The sequence below is a fragment of the Vicugna pacos genome, chromosome 7 (assembly GCF_048564905.1).
Source record: "Vicugna pacos chromosome 7, VicPac4, whole genome shotgun sequence".
NCBI classification, from domain to species: Eukaryota; Metazoa; Chordata; class Mammalia; order Artiodactyla; family Camelidae; genus Vicugna; species Vicugna pacos.
Window position 1 is genome coordinate 36,531,864 of NC_132993.1, and position 17,269 is coordinate 36,549,132.

Here is a 17,269-nt window from a genome sequence, read left to right on the forward strand (position 1 = left end):
TCCAGACTCAGAATCTCTTTAGGAGACAGGGTGAGGTTCATCATGAGTGAGGAAGCAAGCAGGGGGCAGGGCCATAGGCCATTTGAAGAATTATATTCAGTGCTATAATTGCTTTGATGTGCTTTGTCTTTAGGCATGATCTTTAATTTATTTTTATCCTATAGCTCTTTTTTTCCCTCTGTTTTACGAGGGGAAGATAATTAGGTTTTTATTTATTTATTTATATTTGGAGGAGGTACTGGGGATTGAACCCAGGACCTCAGGCATGCTAAGTATGCACTCTATCACTTGAACTGTATCCTCCTCCCCTATTTTTATTTTAAAATAACATTGAAGGTGAACTCAAGGCTTTCAGTTTCATCCAAAAGAGGCATAGGTTTTCAAGATTGAGAAACATAAGCCATGTGGAAGAGATGACATTACGTACCTGAGATTAACTGTTTTCTGCAGCCAGGCACTGAGGTTTCCTGTCAGCCAAGGCAAAAAGGGATCATTGGCTTTCAGAGTTTTTACCCAAACTAGGATTCCCAGGTGAAATATAGGACATGCAGTTAAATTTGAATTTAAATAGGGGAGGGTATAGCTCAAGTGGTAGAGCACATGCTTAGCATATACAAAGTCCTGGGTTCAATCCCCAGTACCCCCTCTAAAAATAAATGAATAAATAAGTAAACCTAATTACCTCCTCCTCCCAGAAAATAAATAAAATTAATTTAAAAAACAAAAAAAATTTGAATTTAGATACATAACAAATAATTTTTTAGTATAAGTATGTTCCAAATATTGCCATGGACATACTTATGCTAAAAATTATTCTTTGTTTACCTTAAATTCAATTTTTTGCATATTTATATTTTCAATTGTGATATAATGCACATAACGTACAATGTACCATCCTTAACCCTTTTTAAATGTACAGTTTAGTAGCATTAAGTATATTCACATTGCTTTACCACGAACCTCCAGAACTTTTTCATCTTGCAAAACTGGAATTCTGTACCCATTAAATAGCAAGTCCTCATTTCCCCTCTCCCAGCCCCTGGCACCCACCATTCTACTTTCTGTCTCTATGAGTCTGACTACTCTTGATGCCTCATGTAAGTAGAATTAGGCAGTATTTGTCCTTTTTGTGACTGGCTTGTTGCACTTAGCATAATCTGTCAAGGTTCATCCACGTTGTAGCATGTCGGAATTTCCTCCTTTTTTAAAACTGAATAGTGTCCTGTTGTATGTATATACCACATTTTGTTCATAGAAACTGAAATGTAACTGAGAGTCTGTATTTTTATTTGCTAAATCTGGCGACTCTATTCTGAACATATCAGTCTAGATAAGTTTTTTCTAAGAATTAGACCAAAGGAGAGGTTTATCCCAGAGGTCATTTATAAAAGGAAAAAATCAGGAGACAAAGCTGGCAACATTTTTCTTCTATGCTTTTGCACAAGCCGTAGAGATGTGGTTCAAAGGAATTCTAATTTTGCCAACCCTCCATGTCAGGAATTCTTTCATCAGAGTCTGTGCAAGAGTTGCAGGGTTTCTCTGAAACCCTTGAAATCATAGGCCATGCTGAATATATGAGCATCTTTATGAAGAAAGGAAGCATAATTAGGTTTTCAAAGGTGTCTGAGGACCCCCACCCACCCAAGGAGGTCAGGAGGCGCCATCGTGATGACTGAGGGCATAGCTTTGATCACAGGGAAGGCATTTTTGCTGGAGGCTTGAGTATCATTACTTTTCAGACAATTGATTTTCTGATTATCTAAACTGAAAGATGGAGAAAAATCTCAGAAATTTAAGAGTGGAAGGTTTACCCATCTACTGAAGCATCCCTCTCAAATGAGGGATGAGTGTGAGCTGCTGTGTGTCTGCCTCTCTCCCAGGAGCTGAATGGAAGCCAGCGCCTGAATGGATGCTGATCATTGTGAATTTTCAGAAGGTGGTTAAACTTAAGAGACATGTGCTTTAAGTGCAAAGAGATTAAGAAGCAGAGTGAAAGAGAACAATGCCTGGGCAATAGATAGTCTTACTCTCTAGAAAACAAGTGACCATTTTGATAATTACTACTTCATTTTTCCTTTAGAAATCCTTCTTCAATTTACCAACAGCTCTTACGGATGAGCTCAACTGGCCCCAACTCTCTGGTGCTACTGGATTTCTGAACTCCACTCGTGGGTATGTATGTTTGCACATCCTCAAACATTTCAATATGTCTGTGTATGGGAACAACAGGAGATGAGGCTTGTTCCCAAGATGTTGAAATAAGAATTATTAGGAATTGCTTCTGGAACATGAGTGACATACAACAAACCCACCACTGACATAGAATCCACCGTGGAGTGGGCTGTCACGCAAATTAATGTCTTCTTCATCTTGGCAAGGGAGAATATTCCTGCTCAGGGGCTCTAGAGTTGACCTCTGATGAAAAATGCTCAAGCACATCACTGAATTTCTCTGATTCAAAAGTCAAGGAAGTTTACTTGCTTATTTACTCTCATAAATTAATATTTATCAGATGCTAGTCAAGCTTCAAGGGCCCAGAATCATCCTGGCTTTAATGTTCTGGTGTTGAAAGTAGAGACAATGCCTGGGGAGGCTGAGTGACACACAAAGCCCACGTGCTGTGTGGGCCTGGGTTTTGACTCGAGGCCTGGGAACAGCCATTTATAATTTGAGCACCCCATTTTTTTAATTTAATGGAGGACATTGCAGATCACAAATAATTCATTAGTATCTTTACTCACTCATTTTACAAATACTTATGAAATACTTACTGCCTAATCAAGCACAGATGCTGTAGACATTTTCAGGATGAATAAGGCATGTCCCATCTCTGCAGTCAGCTGCAGTCAAGGAGGGCAGATGAGACAAATAAGCAAGTAATGATCATACAAGATAGATGTGCCAAAACACAACGGTCAGCCCAGAGCTGCAGGGCTCAGTGCAAGAAGATCTCATGGAAATGGTCAACAGCCACCTCCGTTTGAGGTGTTAGGCAAGGGGCCCAAACCCTAAAGGAATTAGGAGATTAGGGCAATGAAAGAGGCATAGAAGAAACCAGCAAAGATAACCAACCTCCAGAAAATTATGCTCATATTTATGTTGAAATCATAACTTCCCTTATATTTGTGACAATAAGGGAAAGTAGAGGAGATGTGTTTCCAAACTTAGGTGTAGATTTCCAAGTTTAATCATGGGAAAAAATTTTTGGTTAGTCCTTGTCATTAGTGTGATAATACTAGCAGGATCACTAATAGAGATGGTAAGAAAAAAGCTTCGTTAGGCATTCACTGTGTGCCAAGCACTGTACTGAGTGTTATTTAGAGATTTTCTCATTGATACTATTTTCTGCATTTTGCAACTGAGGAATCTAATAGCTAAGTAGACAGGCTAGGAAACCTGACCAAGGCCACACAGGGATAAGAAGTGGTGGGATCTGCGTCATGGAACCTTGCGCCATATTGTAGCAGAGCATAACTGGTGAACACTCCTAGCCTGCAACTCCCAACTGGTCTGTGCTGGTTTTATTCTACCTGTAGGAGCATGGCCCCCTCAGCCATTGCCCCTTGGTTTGAGAGGGCAGCTGTAGGATGAGGAAGTGACTAAGAACCAGAGAAGCCCTCCCCATATGGAGAGGTGGCATGTTGCCCCAGCTGTCCATCACGTGCCTGTCACTGCTTCCCGGGATCTCCATACTCCCAGCGGTCTGGGCCCCCTGAGCCCCTTCCACAGGCCCTCTTTCCTCAGCTGCAGTTGCTGTTATCTTTGTCACCTGGACACGTCCAGAGAGCCCAGCAGCGGCATTCTGGAAGGGAGCCCTGTTTATCTCTCCACTGTCAACATCAAAAGCTGAGAAAGTATTATGTAAGTACCCTCCACCCAACCCAGCAGTCTATGTAGAGGAGTACCTAAATCCAGGCCTTTATAGCAATAATGAAAAGAATTCGCTATGAATGAGAAATGGACACAGTTTACCATACTTTTAATAGAAGCTTAAATTTACACACGAGCCCCACCTTCTGACCTAAATCCTCATGGAGCTGCCATAAAAGAAACACCAGTCTGATGTTTAAAATTAATTGCTGAGTTGTTTAAATCTTCACTGGAGCCACTCAAAGAATGAGAGAGGAACCCATTCACCGTGTGCAGCTAAACTGGTGAAAACTTGTTTCTTCATCTCTTTTCGCTTACAACTCACACCCACAAAGAGTTGCCCCATGTCTCCTGAATCTAATTTTCCCCAAAACCTACTCAGACTTAGCTTCTGCTTCCAACAAGACTCTGTTCAATTGTTTTTAGCTTTTGTTGGGAGGTGCTGGGGAAGCCAGTGTCCCTCTTTCTTTCTGCATCTGTCCTGTCCTCAGACCAGGGGGCTCCCTTGTTAATGTGAAATCCCGCTGGTCCTTCAATCCCATTGCAGCTCCCACCCATCATTCTAGCAGAGAGCCCAGCAGGCAGGCAGATCTTCCTTAGAAGAGACACAATGGTTTATAATTCTTACAATTATAAACAGAGGGATTCTAACATCATCTCACAACATCTAACAACATCATCCAGGTGTGGCTTACGGGAAATCATCACCATCCTGAGCTAGTCTGCTGACTTAGCACCTTCTTATATTAGGCTCTTCATTGCTATTTTCAAAACACAGACTGAGTATGCAAATTCCTCAACACTAATTCTGAGCACTGCCCTTACAGGCTGTATTTCTAAGGAGCTGGGCTCCCCGCCTGGTTGGCCACCTGCCCTGCAGGGGCTTTTCTCTCTATGCATTTGTGGGGCCCCAAGCAATCTAGTTCTCTCTCCCTGAGTGCTCTTTTGCCACCTATTTCTGTGTATCAAGCCTGTGTCTCTGCCACTTGCCTAGAATGGGGAGGAATATATTCATTTTGATAGAAAATTCTCTGTCTGGAATCTGAATTGCAGTGGATTCTCCCACTAAATGAAGACATAGCAGCTCCCTGTGTGTCACCATTCATGTGTCCCTGTAAACTCTCTCATATACTGTAATGCAAATTATACCTGCAGATAATCTGTGCTAGGCTGATCTTCTTAAAAGAACAAAGAGTTATAAAGTGTGTTAAAATCATTAAAGAGAGATGAGCATATGATGGAAGTCCTCTTCAGGTGGAATCAGGAGAATGAAAAGATCATTGGCCTAGAAGCAGCGTTTTGAGAGATGTGGCAGCTGCCACAGGCGTTCTGAGCAAATGTCCCTATGAGTCCAAATGCTTATCGACATGGGATGGAATGTATGGATTTCTTTATTCAGCTGGATCTCTGGAAATTGCTTCCTATTATCTCTGATCAGCTTCATGCTCTGGGTGTTAACAATGTTCTTTGGAAAATGTGCCTTTGAAAGCAAAAAGATGCAGCTTGAGAGAGAAGATGGTTGCTTTCCTTTCCTTCTTCGATCATGCCCACCACCCCTCAAAATTTAATACCTCCTTTATGAGATGAATGTAACTCTAATTGAAATTACATGCATGTATTAAAAGACAAACATAACCCCTAGTTTTACAAATCTTTACATCCTTCAGTTGAGTCAACATTAATAAAATCTGTTCTTTTGACTCTCAGGCTTCAGAAAATTCAAAAAGCAATATCCCTTAAAATTATGTGTTTCATTCGGGGCTTTTTTCCCAATGTCACCCAGAAAGCAATTGAATAGGTCAAAGGCAAAAACAAAACAAACAAACAAAAAAAACCTTCTATGAGGTTGGCAGCTTGGGGGCTGGGAGCCTAACAATAGGGAGAACTGTAAGTGAGAAGAAAATAGAATCTTTTTAAAGATTAAAAATAGTTATTTGTGCTCAGGTCACCTTCAAAAGCAATTAATGTAACAGGAAAATCCTATTTAGGTTAAAGAAGCCAAGGCCCAGTAACCCATATAGATAATAATCCCAGAACTTCAGGAAGGAAGAGCTTCTTGTTTGAAAGCAATATAAAAATAGGTGAGGGAGATTAAGAGGTACAAACTTCCAGTTGCAAAATAAATGAGTCACAGGGATGGAATGTACAGCGTGGGGAATATAGTCAATAACTATGTAAAATATCTTCGTATGGTGACAGATGACAACTAAACTTACCATGGTAATCATTTTGAAATACACAGAGATATCGAATCACTATGTTGCATACCAGGAACTAACATAGTGTTGAAGATCAATTGTATTTCAAAAAAAAAAACTCATAGAAAAAGATCAGATTTGTTGTTACCAGAGGTGGGGAGGAAGGAGGGAATTGGATGAAGGCAATCAAAAGGTACAAAGGTACAAACTTACTGTTACAAGGTAAATAAGTATTAGGGATGTGATGTACAAAATGATAGATTAATTAACACTGCTGTACTTTATCTATGAAAGTTATTAAGAGAGTAAACCCTGAGAGTTCTCAGCACAAGGAAAAAAGTTTTTTATGTTGTATCTATATGAGATGATAGATGTTCACTATACTTATTGTGGTAATTATTTCATGATGTATGTAAGGCAGATCATTATGTTATACACCTTAAACTTACACAGTGATGTGTGTAATTACATCTCAGTAAAACTGGAAGGAAAAAAAAGCAACATCTAAAATTCCAGAGCACTGTGAGTCCATGCGGTGGAGTAGGAGGAAGACTGTGTTCACAGGTGAAAGGGTTCTGGCTATGTGTGGCACCAGGCGGAATAGTTAGCACCCCTAGATCTCATTCATATGATGAAGCTGCGTTGTACCTGGCAATCGCTGAGGTTCTCTCCAACGTTCAAGTTTAGTTGTTATAGGATCACATAATGTAAAAGTCCATGTCCTACTTTATGATGCTGCTTGATTTAGAAGCATTAGGGGAAAGTTAAGGGGAGAGATGCTCCTTCTTCTCCCCACCAAATATGCTTTTCTCCACCCCTTAACAAGCTGTGCCTTGAGAAAAGATACAGCTCAATTTATGGATCAAAGCCTGAAATGTTCTAGGAACCATGTTTTTCTAGGGTCAGGAACACCATTCAATAAAAACTAAGCTCATGCAGAGTAAGCCCTGCATTGGATGTTTGACCAGCTATGAATTAAAGCGGTCCTCCTTTATTGTCCTTTATGCATGCTGTTTCTTCCAAGAAACCCCCAGAGAGGGAAATAGGTGGCTTCAAATCTCTAACAAAAATAACCACTGGAACCCAAAACTGGAATCTAACCTGAGCATTTATGGTTAACCAAATCCCCTTCTGGAAGTGGGGCCAGGAATTGATCTCGTCAGTGGAGTTCTACGTGCCAGGACTACGTGGTGGACAAGTCCCTCAAAACTGGAAGGCAGACTGGGCTGGGAGGACGAGCAGGGCAACAATTACACTTCAAGACAAAAAAAAAAAAGTAAGAAGCTGCAGTTAGCCATTAAAAAAGTCATGAAAGCCAAAAGAACCAGAAACAATTAGTGAAGTTACCACATCAAGCTAGAGAGATAAGAGTGACATCTTGGGTCAACATAAGTGGGTACAGACTAGATGGAATTTTCTAGAGTTATTGTTGTTCCCTCTGCCTCTGACTTAAATTTTCTATTTTGAGCCAGAAACAGAGCAAACGCTTAGAAAGAAATAGACAAAGCCATTGTTACAAGTGGCACAGTAATGCTATTCAAGGACATTTAAACACATATTTTTGATGAGAGGTGTCCTAGAATCTGAGTGTTAAAGGTTATCTATTCTTTCCAATCCAGTGGACATTATATGAAAGAGCAATTTCGAAAAGCAGTGTATAACTCCAAACCAAGTCACTTGGGGCATTAAAAACAGAAAATTGGAGAGAAGGGATTTGCAGCTAAGATCTGCTAACCTAATTTCCTGTTTAAAAAGAAAATAAAAAAGATATGTAAGTACGAAGCACTAATGGGCTTAATAACCTTATTAAATCCATTATTCAAAAATTACATGTGATGTAATTGCAAATGATTAGCCACCTTATAATTATACTTTGCAAAGCAAATAATTAGCCAGAGAGTTGGTCATTTGAGGTTGGGTGAGTCTGACTGGAGTGGGATATAGTCTACACCAGTGATTCTCCAAGTGTGGTCCATGGACCCCTAGAGATGGATCTCTAGGCCCTTTCAGGGGGTCGACAAGATAAAAACGATGCTACTTTCACAACAGTGCTAAAACAATAGCTGCCTTTTGCACTGTGTAGCCATTTAAACTGATGGGGAAAAGCAATGGTGGGTAAAACTGCCGACGCCTGAGCATGAATCAAAGCAGTGTCGCCAAACTGAATCAGTAGTCACTGTGGTTTGTCCCTCCACACACTCCTGGATTTAACCTCAGAGGGGACATCTTCCCTTGAAAATGTCACCTAGGAAGCAGAAAAACAAATTATTTAATTTTATTGAAGTACATGGTTTTTAATAATTTCATCTGATGAAATGGGAAGTAGGCACTTCTGCTGCTGCAAGGCAAAATATGATGGTTGTCCTAAGGAAAAGCACTTGTGAGTAGAGAGCTGAATTCGTGTTTTTCATGGAATATCTTGGCGGGGGGGCAGTAGTTAGGTTTGTTTATTTATTTTGTAAAGGCAATACTGGGGACTGAACCCAGGACCTTGTGCATGCTAAGCACACGCTCTACCACTGAGCTGTACCCTCCGCCCATGAAACAGCTCTTTTTCCTTAAAAAGACTGGAAAACAGATTATAGTTATGTAGGCTTGAATTAATGACAGATATTATGTTATATCCAAAACAAATGACATGAGCTTGTCACTTCAAGGAAAACAACTGACAGTATTGGTTGCTAATCATAAAATTTGAGCTTTCAAATAAAATTTAGAATTCTTGGAAAGTTGTATCCTCTACTATGAACTTGACGGCTTCCTAATATTCAAAGATCTTTCTAATGAGATACATTATGCTAACAACGAGTATGCTTTTTCAATATTGCATAATAAGATCTGTCAACATCTGGAATATCTGCATAACTCAGTGAAACAATGTTTTCTAAATGGCCAGGGTGTGACATATGAAATCATGCATGGATGAAAGAGCCAATCGAAATACAACACAGATCAATGCATTTGAATGTAACATGGTGCAAAAAGTTCACTGATATAATTTCAGATTCCATATTGAAACTAATCAGTCTTTAAGAAACAGCCACTTGCTGAGTTTTGGTGTAGAATCAAAGAAGACTATCCATTGTGATCTAAAAAGGGTATTAAAATCTTCCTCCCTTTTCCTCCTACATACATGTTTAAGACAAGATTTTCTTCACATAATTCCATCAAAACAACATATCACAACAGACTTAATGCAGAAGCAGATATGAGAGTCCAGCTGCTGGTCTTCTATTAAGCCAGATAGTAAAGAAATTTGCAAAATGGTAAAATGATGCCTTTTTTCTCACTAATTGGGAGAGGGGTTGGAAAATATATTTTTTTCCAGAGCACAAATATGTCATTTATGTTAACATGTAATGGATTTATTATTTTTACTTTCAATGAATTAATAATTAAATGATCTTCCAAATTTCTAAGTTTTAATTTTCAGTACTTAAATCTTGACAACTATTAACTCTCATAAACAAAAGCTCTCTGGCTTCCTCAGTAATTTTAAGAACATAAAGTGGTCCTGAGAGCAAAAAATGGAGACCTTCTATTCCAAGGAGTGAGTATGGAAAAGAAATGTGGCTGAAGACAGTGTCTAGGAGACATCAATACATAGAGGTTTGGGAAGAGAAGGAACAGCCCTCAAAGGGGAAGGAAAGCTGGAGACATTTTGTGTCCCAGAGGCCAGGTGAAGAAAGTGTTTCCAAAGGAGAAGTGCCTATCAGCTAACTGGCGCTAAAGGCAGGGGAAGATGAGAACTGAGAAGGACCACTGGGTGTCCAGACGGCCAGACGGTGATCATGGGCCACTCTGACCAGAAACGTTTCAGTGGGGCAGAGATGGAAGTTTGACTGGAGAGAATAGGTGATGAAGGAAATGTAGGTGAGGACAAACAACTCTTAGAACAAGTTTTACCATCAAAAGGAGCAAAGAAGTGAGGTGATAGCTGGTGAGAAAGAAAAGATCAAGGAGACATTTTTGGTTGAGAAATCCTACAGCATGCTTATAGACACAGGGAAAGCCAAAAAGGGAGGAAGGTGGATAAGGGAAGGAGCAGGTCGTAGACAAGGCAAGAAGGAGTGGAATGCAGATGAGGAGGCACTGCCTGGGGCAGGAAGGACCATCTGGAGACCCTGAGGGCCGTATACTGACAAATCTCTCCACTGCGATGATGTCCCCTTTGACCTTACTTATTTTTTAATTTCATTTTTTAATTTTTTTATTCAAATTATGAATGTGTTTTTATTTTAGCAAAAATACTGAGGTATGTAAAGTAAAAAGCCAAAGCCCTCCCCCAATTTTATTCCCTTTCCTGGGAGAAAGCCCTGTTATCAATTTAGTGTGGCTTCCTGCAGACCCTTCCTATGTGACTGCATGTGTGTATTTGTACATAAAGAAATAAATGCTTTGCTGGAGTTTCCCCATAAATGACATCATACCATGCATAACATACTATAAATTCATGCTTTAACAATACTTCTTGAAGCACTTTGCCTTCTTGTGCAGTTCTGCATGGCATTTCATAGGATGATTATTTTAGTCTCCTCTTGATGGACAGTCAGCTTAATTCCAAATCCTCATTATTTCCAACAATGCTGTAATGAAACTTCCATGGTTCTCTTTATGAATATGTGAGAATTTCTTTAGAAAAGAATTTCTTTAGAAAAAATTTCTGAATCAGAATTTTTTATAATCCCTCCAAAAGGGTACACCAATTTACATTCCCACAAATATCATATAAGAATACTTGTTTCCCCACACCTTTGCCAATACCAGATATTGCTTGTCTTCTTAATTTTTTCCAATCTAAGACAAGATATTTTATTGTTGTTCTAATGTATAATCTCTTGATTTCTAGTGAGTTTGAGCATTTTTCAGAGGCATTTATCCTCATCTTTGTCTTATCTAGTTACCCCAGTTCATGCTTCAACAACCACCAGTCAGCGGGTCAGTTCCTTTGACGGCCTCTTCATACTAACGCCCTTCTGACTATTTGATTCTCTCCTGTGCTCCTATTTTGTCCCTTTAAAATCAATGTCAACTCGCTCGTCATAACTGTTTGTTTACTGTCTCCCCACTCCACCCACCCCACACCAGACTCTGAGCATCTCGAGTGCAGGAATGAGGCTTGACTTCTCTCTGTAGCCCCAGCCCCTGAACGCTGTGTGGCACCATAGTAGGTACTCAATAAAAGAATTAGCGAATCAGTTCATAATGACATCACTTTACATTTGCAGAGTGCTGTACAATCTACAAACCTCCTTCCCTTGCAGTTTCTCAGATTGCCTAAATCAAATCAGATTTGCAGGAATTAACATTTCAGGGAAAGCGTTAGGGACAAGGGAGGAGGAGTATAAACAGCCAGAATTGAATCACCAGCTGCATAACGGGACGCATGCAAAAATAAATCAGTGTGACTTAAGCCCTTGGACTTTTAAGTGTGTTCTACAACAAATGTTTCACAAGAAATTAGCAAAACTCATCACAATATTAAAATAACTGCACAGACAACAAATTGGAGAAAATAAGTTTAAAGTAAAATTATCAATTCAGTAGTCAGGTAGAAGGAATAAAACAAAGGAGAAATCTGCACACAAATGAATTTGGTCAATAATAGATTAGTTATTAGTTGATGTGAATTTCTGTCCAGAATGATATAATTCTGGAGTAATCTAGATTGATCAAACTAAAAGAACAACCTCCACATTTTTTCTAGGAGAATTCTTGTAACTGACTGAATCTGAGCTTTTAGGCCATCTCATAATGCTCCAAATATAGATCACAGAGATAATTCATCAATATTCTTCAAAAACCATTCTGTGAAACATTAGTTCCACAAGAGGTTAAAAGGTACTAAACACATCTTTTTAAAGATTCCTAGGTCAAATAAGTTTTGGGAACGCTGGTTTGAATAAAGGGAAACAAGTTTATTTAGCGTAAGGTTTATCAGGGCCTTTAATAAGCCCCAAAAGCTTTGTACATCTCCAAGGTGTAAGAGGAAACATTTCCTAAACTTATTTGACCACAGAACTGTGTAGAAGGTGCCTGTGTGTTTTATGAAAAAGATACATCTCAAGAAACTAGTGTTGCAGAGAGGATCCTTTGAGAAATGCTGTTGAGATTATTAAAACAATCTTCTCCTATGCCACAAGTGATCTTTTCAGATTTATAAGCATCCACAGCCTTAAATCCCTCAGTTTTATCACAGTTTAGTATTTACCCTGATACAGTAGCCTAGAATCAAATCTGAGGCTGAGAAAAGTCAGGATGGAGAGAGTTGACAATGCCCCAAGCTCAGAGAAAGGAATCTTAGTGGAAGGTTAACTTAAGAGGTAAGAAGCCTTGTCTGAGTCCAGCAGCTCATGAATTATTGAACACAATGCCCATGAAGTCTATTTCCCTGTACTATTTTGCTGCTCCAGATTCCAAATCTATCATGCTGTCTTGCTAATCTTTTCATGTCTGAACTCCTAGGACCTCCTCTACAGTCATCCTCACCGCTGCACACCCGCTGCACAATTAGCCCATTGCCAGGCTCTCTGAATACATGAGTCATATTCTGCATGCTTATCTCTCTCTGAGGCTGAAATCTTGGTTGTTCTGTGATGCGGTGAGTTGGGGGTTACACAGGGCTCTGGATTGTGGCTCGTATCAAAGAACTAGAAGGAATTTTAAAAGTTATTTACTCCATCTCCCTGGCCCCATGCTGGCCTGACCTCCATCCACATCGTTAAGAGAACTGTCCACCCCTTTCTTAAAACCTCCTAGCAGAGGCAGTCCCTGAATAAACCCTGTCTAGTCTTTACATTAAGCAACTCTATCCTAATCCACTCCCCTGTCCTAACCCTTCGCATCCAGTGTTACCATTTGTCTCTCACTCACCCTGTTGCTAGCTTCCAAGCCCCAGTCTTTTTTTGGTGACTTATTCCCTAATTTTCAACTTCACAGGGACTCAGAATTTATATCCACACTAACTGTGCTGCTTTGGAGAGTCAGAAATAGGCTTAGAAACTTCATCAGGACCTGATACATCACTGTTGCGTGAATAATATCATATGTGGTTTACCCCCAAAACCTCTGACATGCTAAGCCTTTGGGGAAGCTGTTTTGTTGCCTCTCTCCAAGTGGGTTCTGTTTTGAGTCAGCATAGGAAGTAATGATTTTTTCAGTTTTAAAACAGCCCCTTTAATTTATCTGCATTATTCTTAAGGTTTATTCTTAATTTTACTCTTTCATTTTTCTTTCCGCTATAGTGACATTGGGATCAGGGGAAGGGTCACTAGAAGGCTCTCAGAGAAAGTGGGTTTTTGTGTGTTAACCTGAGCCCATATTAGGGAAAGCAACTAGTAGACATTCTGAAATGTATCTGGTTTGAATTTTGGTGTTAGAAATCAAAATCTGACTGGTGAGTCCTTGGTGAAACGGCTGTACTTCCCGGGCCCGACAACAGAGGGTACTGATACAATCGGGAACTTAATGTGGTGTACTTCCACGCCTGCTCCCAGTGTTGAAGACACCACTGCCTTAGACGCTGGAGAAGGTGTGAGGAAGAGAACTTTCAAGGACTCCTTCTCTGCACCCCTCAAATTATAGGACCGAGGACTGGGTTTTGAGGCACAAGAGAGGAAAAAAGGAGAAACAAAATATCATACTGGGAAACCTGAGTCCAAGTAGGGAGAGGAGAGCAAAAGAAAGGGGATTTGAAACCAAAATGGTGATCACAGTTAACCTTAATCTGACAGTTTCCTCAATTTAATTCAAGTTCCACTGACCTGGTATATAGATAACTATCTATAAAGCCATCTTCTCAGTTTATAGGCATCTCAAATATTGCATTACAGGCTTCCCAAAATACTGTATTGATCCCTCTGTCTTCTTAGGATTCCTGAGGGCTCCATGAGAAATTCAATTCCTAAAATTTGTAAGAGGGATTATGGATTGATAATGAGGATGAAAGAAAATAGTATCTTTGGTTAGGTGAGCTAGTTGCCAGTGCTTAGGACGAAACATTAATCCCAAAATTCTAGATGCTCTTTCTGGTCAGAAATATTAATGGAACTATTCGCCTGTTGATAAAGATTTCTATATTCTTTCTGTAATGAAAGGTGGGGCTAAGTGTATCTATAATATTACTAGCCCCACTATTTACTCTCCAGGATCAGGTCAGGAGCAAAACAATATTTTGGTACATAAATTACATTTGTAGAGTTATCAAAAATACATTTCTGGCTAAATATTGGTGACAGTTACTTTCTCCAAGGAAAATGACCCCTCTTTATTGACCGTGAAATTATTTTAGTATTGAACCTAGATCTAATGTCTATTTGCCATCTGCTTTTTCAAAATACAATAAAAATGTCAAGGCAGAGGGTGTAAACGATGCAGTATAAAAAGTATTCACTTCCGGCTTCTGGGTAAGATAGCAGATTGAACAAAGCATTTACTTCTCTCCCTGGAGAAGCCCCACTAATAGGACAGAAAGTGAATTTGTCCACAAGGACAAAGAGAACAGGAAGAGCCAATAGCCACAAAATGCTGGAAACCGGAAGGCAGAAGGACAAGTGGTAACTGACTGAGTCAGCTAAAGAAAGCTGCATCCTAAGTTAGGAGGAGGGAAGGCTGAGTGGCAACCCGGTCTACCCTGCAGAATCCCAAGGGACTTGGGAGTTGGCTCCATATGGCTCTCGAGGGAGGTGAAGCTAAAACAGAAGTATTGGTTGAAAGATGGCTGAAGAATTAGAACCTGAAATCCCTCCCCTTATTCTGATGTAAGACCAAAGTTTATCCTTTGGAGATGCTAAAATCAAGAGCTTCTGGACTGGGAGACACCAGACATAGCGAAGTGAGGAACACCCTACTAAAACACATGCATGCTGAATCTAAGGTCCACCCACCCCAGCCCCAGAGGGCTGGCAACCCAGCTAGAGGCTAGAAGACCCTTCTCTGGGGAATCTGCACATTCTACGAGGAAAGCCCCAAAGACACTGACAGGAGGGGTCCCTGAGAAAGGCCCAGCCAGCCCACCATCTAGTGAGGACCATAGACAACAAGCCACACCCAGCAGGCCCACTTTCCAATCAGCTTTTGAGGGTTCAACCAAGTTTCCACTTTTAATCAGAATCTAACGACTCAAGAACACCAGACATCTGAGAGAACCCTCAAATGTGAAAAACAACATGAAAACAAAGAGAAGAACAACTTCAAGAAAACAGAGACTTTCTTCTAAAGGGAAAAAAACAATTTTTAACTGTAATTAATATCCTACTTAACAAAAACCACTAAAATGAAAACTCTCAAAAAGATAAGTATTACATTCATGAAATTAAAACATTATATTAAAATTAAAGAAATATTCAAGAGAACAAAAAAAAAGATAACTTGGAAATTAGACTAGTGACATTAAGATGATTTTCACAGTATTAAAAAATCAAGTTGAAGATATTATCCAGAAAATAGAGCAAAAGACAAAGAGATGGAAAATAGGACAGAAAAACTAGTAAAAACTAGAAGACCAGCCTAGGTGACCCAATATCCAAATAACAGGAGTTCTAAGAAAGGAAGAAATCATCAGTGGAATATTTGAAGAACGTCTCTGAGCGCTGAGTGACATGAGTGTCCAGATTGAAAGGGTCCACCGAATGTCCAACACTGAATGAAAGTACAACTATGTACCAAGCCTGTCATCGTGACATCTCAGAACACTTGATGCTACTCAGGTTCTTGAAGGATTGGGGCACAGAACAGCTTCAGACAACACCACCAGGAGGCCAGGAGCCCATGGGTCGATTCCTTCAAACTTCTGAGGAAAAGTGATCTTAATCTAGAATTCTGTAAGCATCTGTTCTGGTTATCTCTTGTTGGGTAACAAAGTCCTCCAGAATTTAGTAGCTTAAGACAAGCCATCTTCATATCTCACAGTTTGGGGGGTCAGGCACTGAGGCAGAGCTTGGCTGGCCAAGTCCTCCTCTCCATGTGACACTGACCATGGACACTTGATGCTCTTCACTTAGTGCTGGGCTGGAGGGGCCAAGGCGGCTTCACTCATGTGAAGGGGTGCCTGGGAAGGGGTGACTAGAAGGCTGCGTTTAGCTGGGTCCATCTTCCTTTCTGGGTAGGGCTTTTTTAAAAATAAACTTTAATTTTTAAGCAGTTTCAGGTTTACGGGAAAAAAAAAGAGCAGAAAATACAGAAAGTTCCCATATACTCCCTCATCTCCTTCTGAATTCCACCAATTATTAACATCTTTCATTTGTTATAAATGAAGAGCCAACACTGATACATTATTCTAAACTAAAGTCCATAGTTTATATTAGGGTTTACTCTTTGCGTCATACATTCTGCATTCTACAGGGTTTGATAAATGCATAAAGACATGTATCGACCATTACTGTGTCATACAGATTCATTTCACTGCCCTAAAAAGCCCCTGTGCTCTAGCCGTTAGTTCCCCGCTGCTTCCTCACAACCCTTAGAAATCACTGGCTTTTTTCTAACTGTCTCCATGTTTTGCCTTTTCCAGAATTAGATTGGCTTCTTTTACTTAGTAATGTGCATTTAAGCTTTCTCTGCATCTTTTCATGGCTTGAAGGCTCATTTCCTTTTATTACTGAATAATAGTCCATTGTATGGATATACCACAGTTTGTTTATCTATTTACTTATTGAAGAACCTCTTGGTTGCTTCCACTGTAGGGCCTTTTTACATGGTGTCTCCAGCGAGATAGTCAGACTTTCTTAGGTAGTGGATCAGGGCTCCAAGAGACCAAAGTTGCCAGGTAGCTTAAAAACCAGGCCAAAACTGGTAGAGTGTCACCTCCATCATACCTTTGTGTCAAAGAAGTAACAAGACAGCCAATACCTAAGGGTAGGGGCGTTACAGATAGTGAGGCCATCTTAAATCTGCCACATCAGTCAGTGAGAGGCAGACTGATCACTCTGGAGGCCCATTTCCTCTTTCCACTTGGTACTTAGCAAGAAACTGATTCATCCTGTTTGGGACTCCTCCTTTTAACCAAAACCATTGCCTATCCCAGAAATCTGTTACTATTATTACACAGTGACTTACAAACACCAGAACCTGCTTTCCCTAAAAATACATAGGGTGTCCCAGATATGTCTAGTCCAGCTCTGCCCTAAGTCACCTTTCTGTGAGATAATGAGAGTTCAGGGACCGAGTGAACACTACTACTCCTTTACCTGAAAATTTTCCCA

General features: G+C 40.0%; 1 protein-coding gene across 1 annotated transcript in view; it reads left to right on the top strand.

Annotated features, from left to right (window-relative positions):
* AOAH (acyloxyacyl hydrolase) overlaps positions 1 to 17,269 on the top strand; it is a 155,339-nt gene that overhangs the window by 90,215 nt on the left and 47,855 nt on the right. The window contains exon 13 of the mRNA XM_072964672.1: positions 2,081 to 2,172. Coding sequence (XP_072820773.1) covers positions 2,081 to 2,172 — 92 coding nt within the window. The remainder of the gene's footprint in view (positions 1 to 2,080; positions 2,173 to 17,269) is intronic.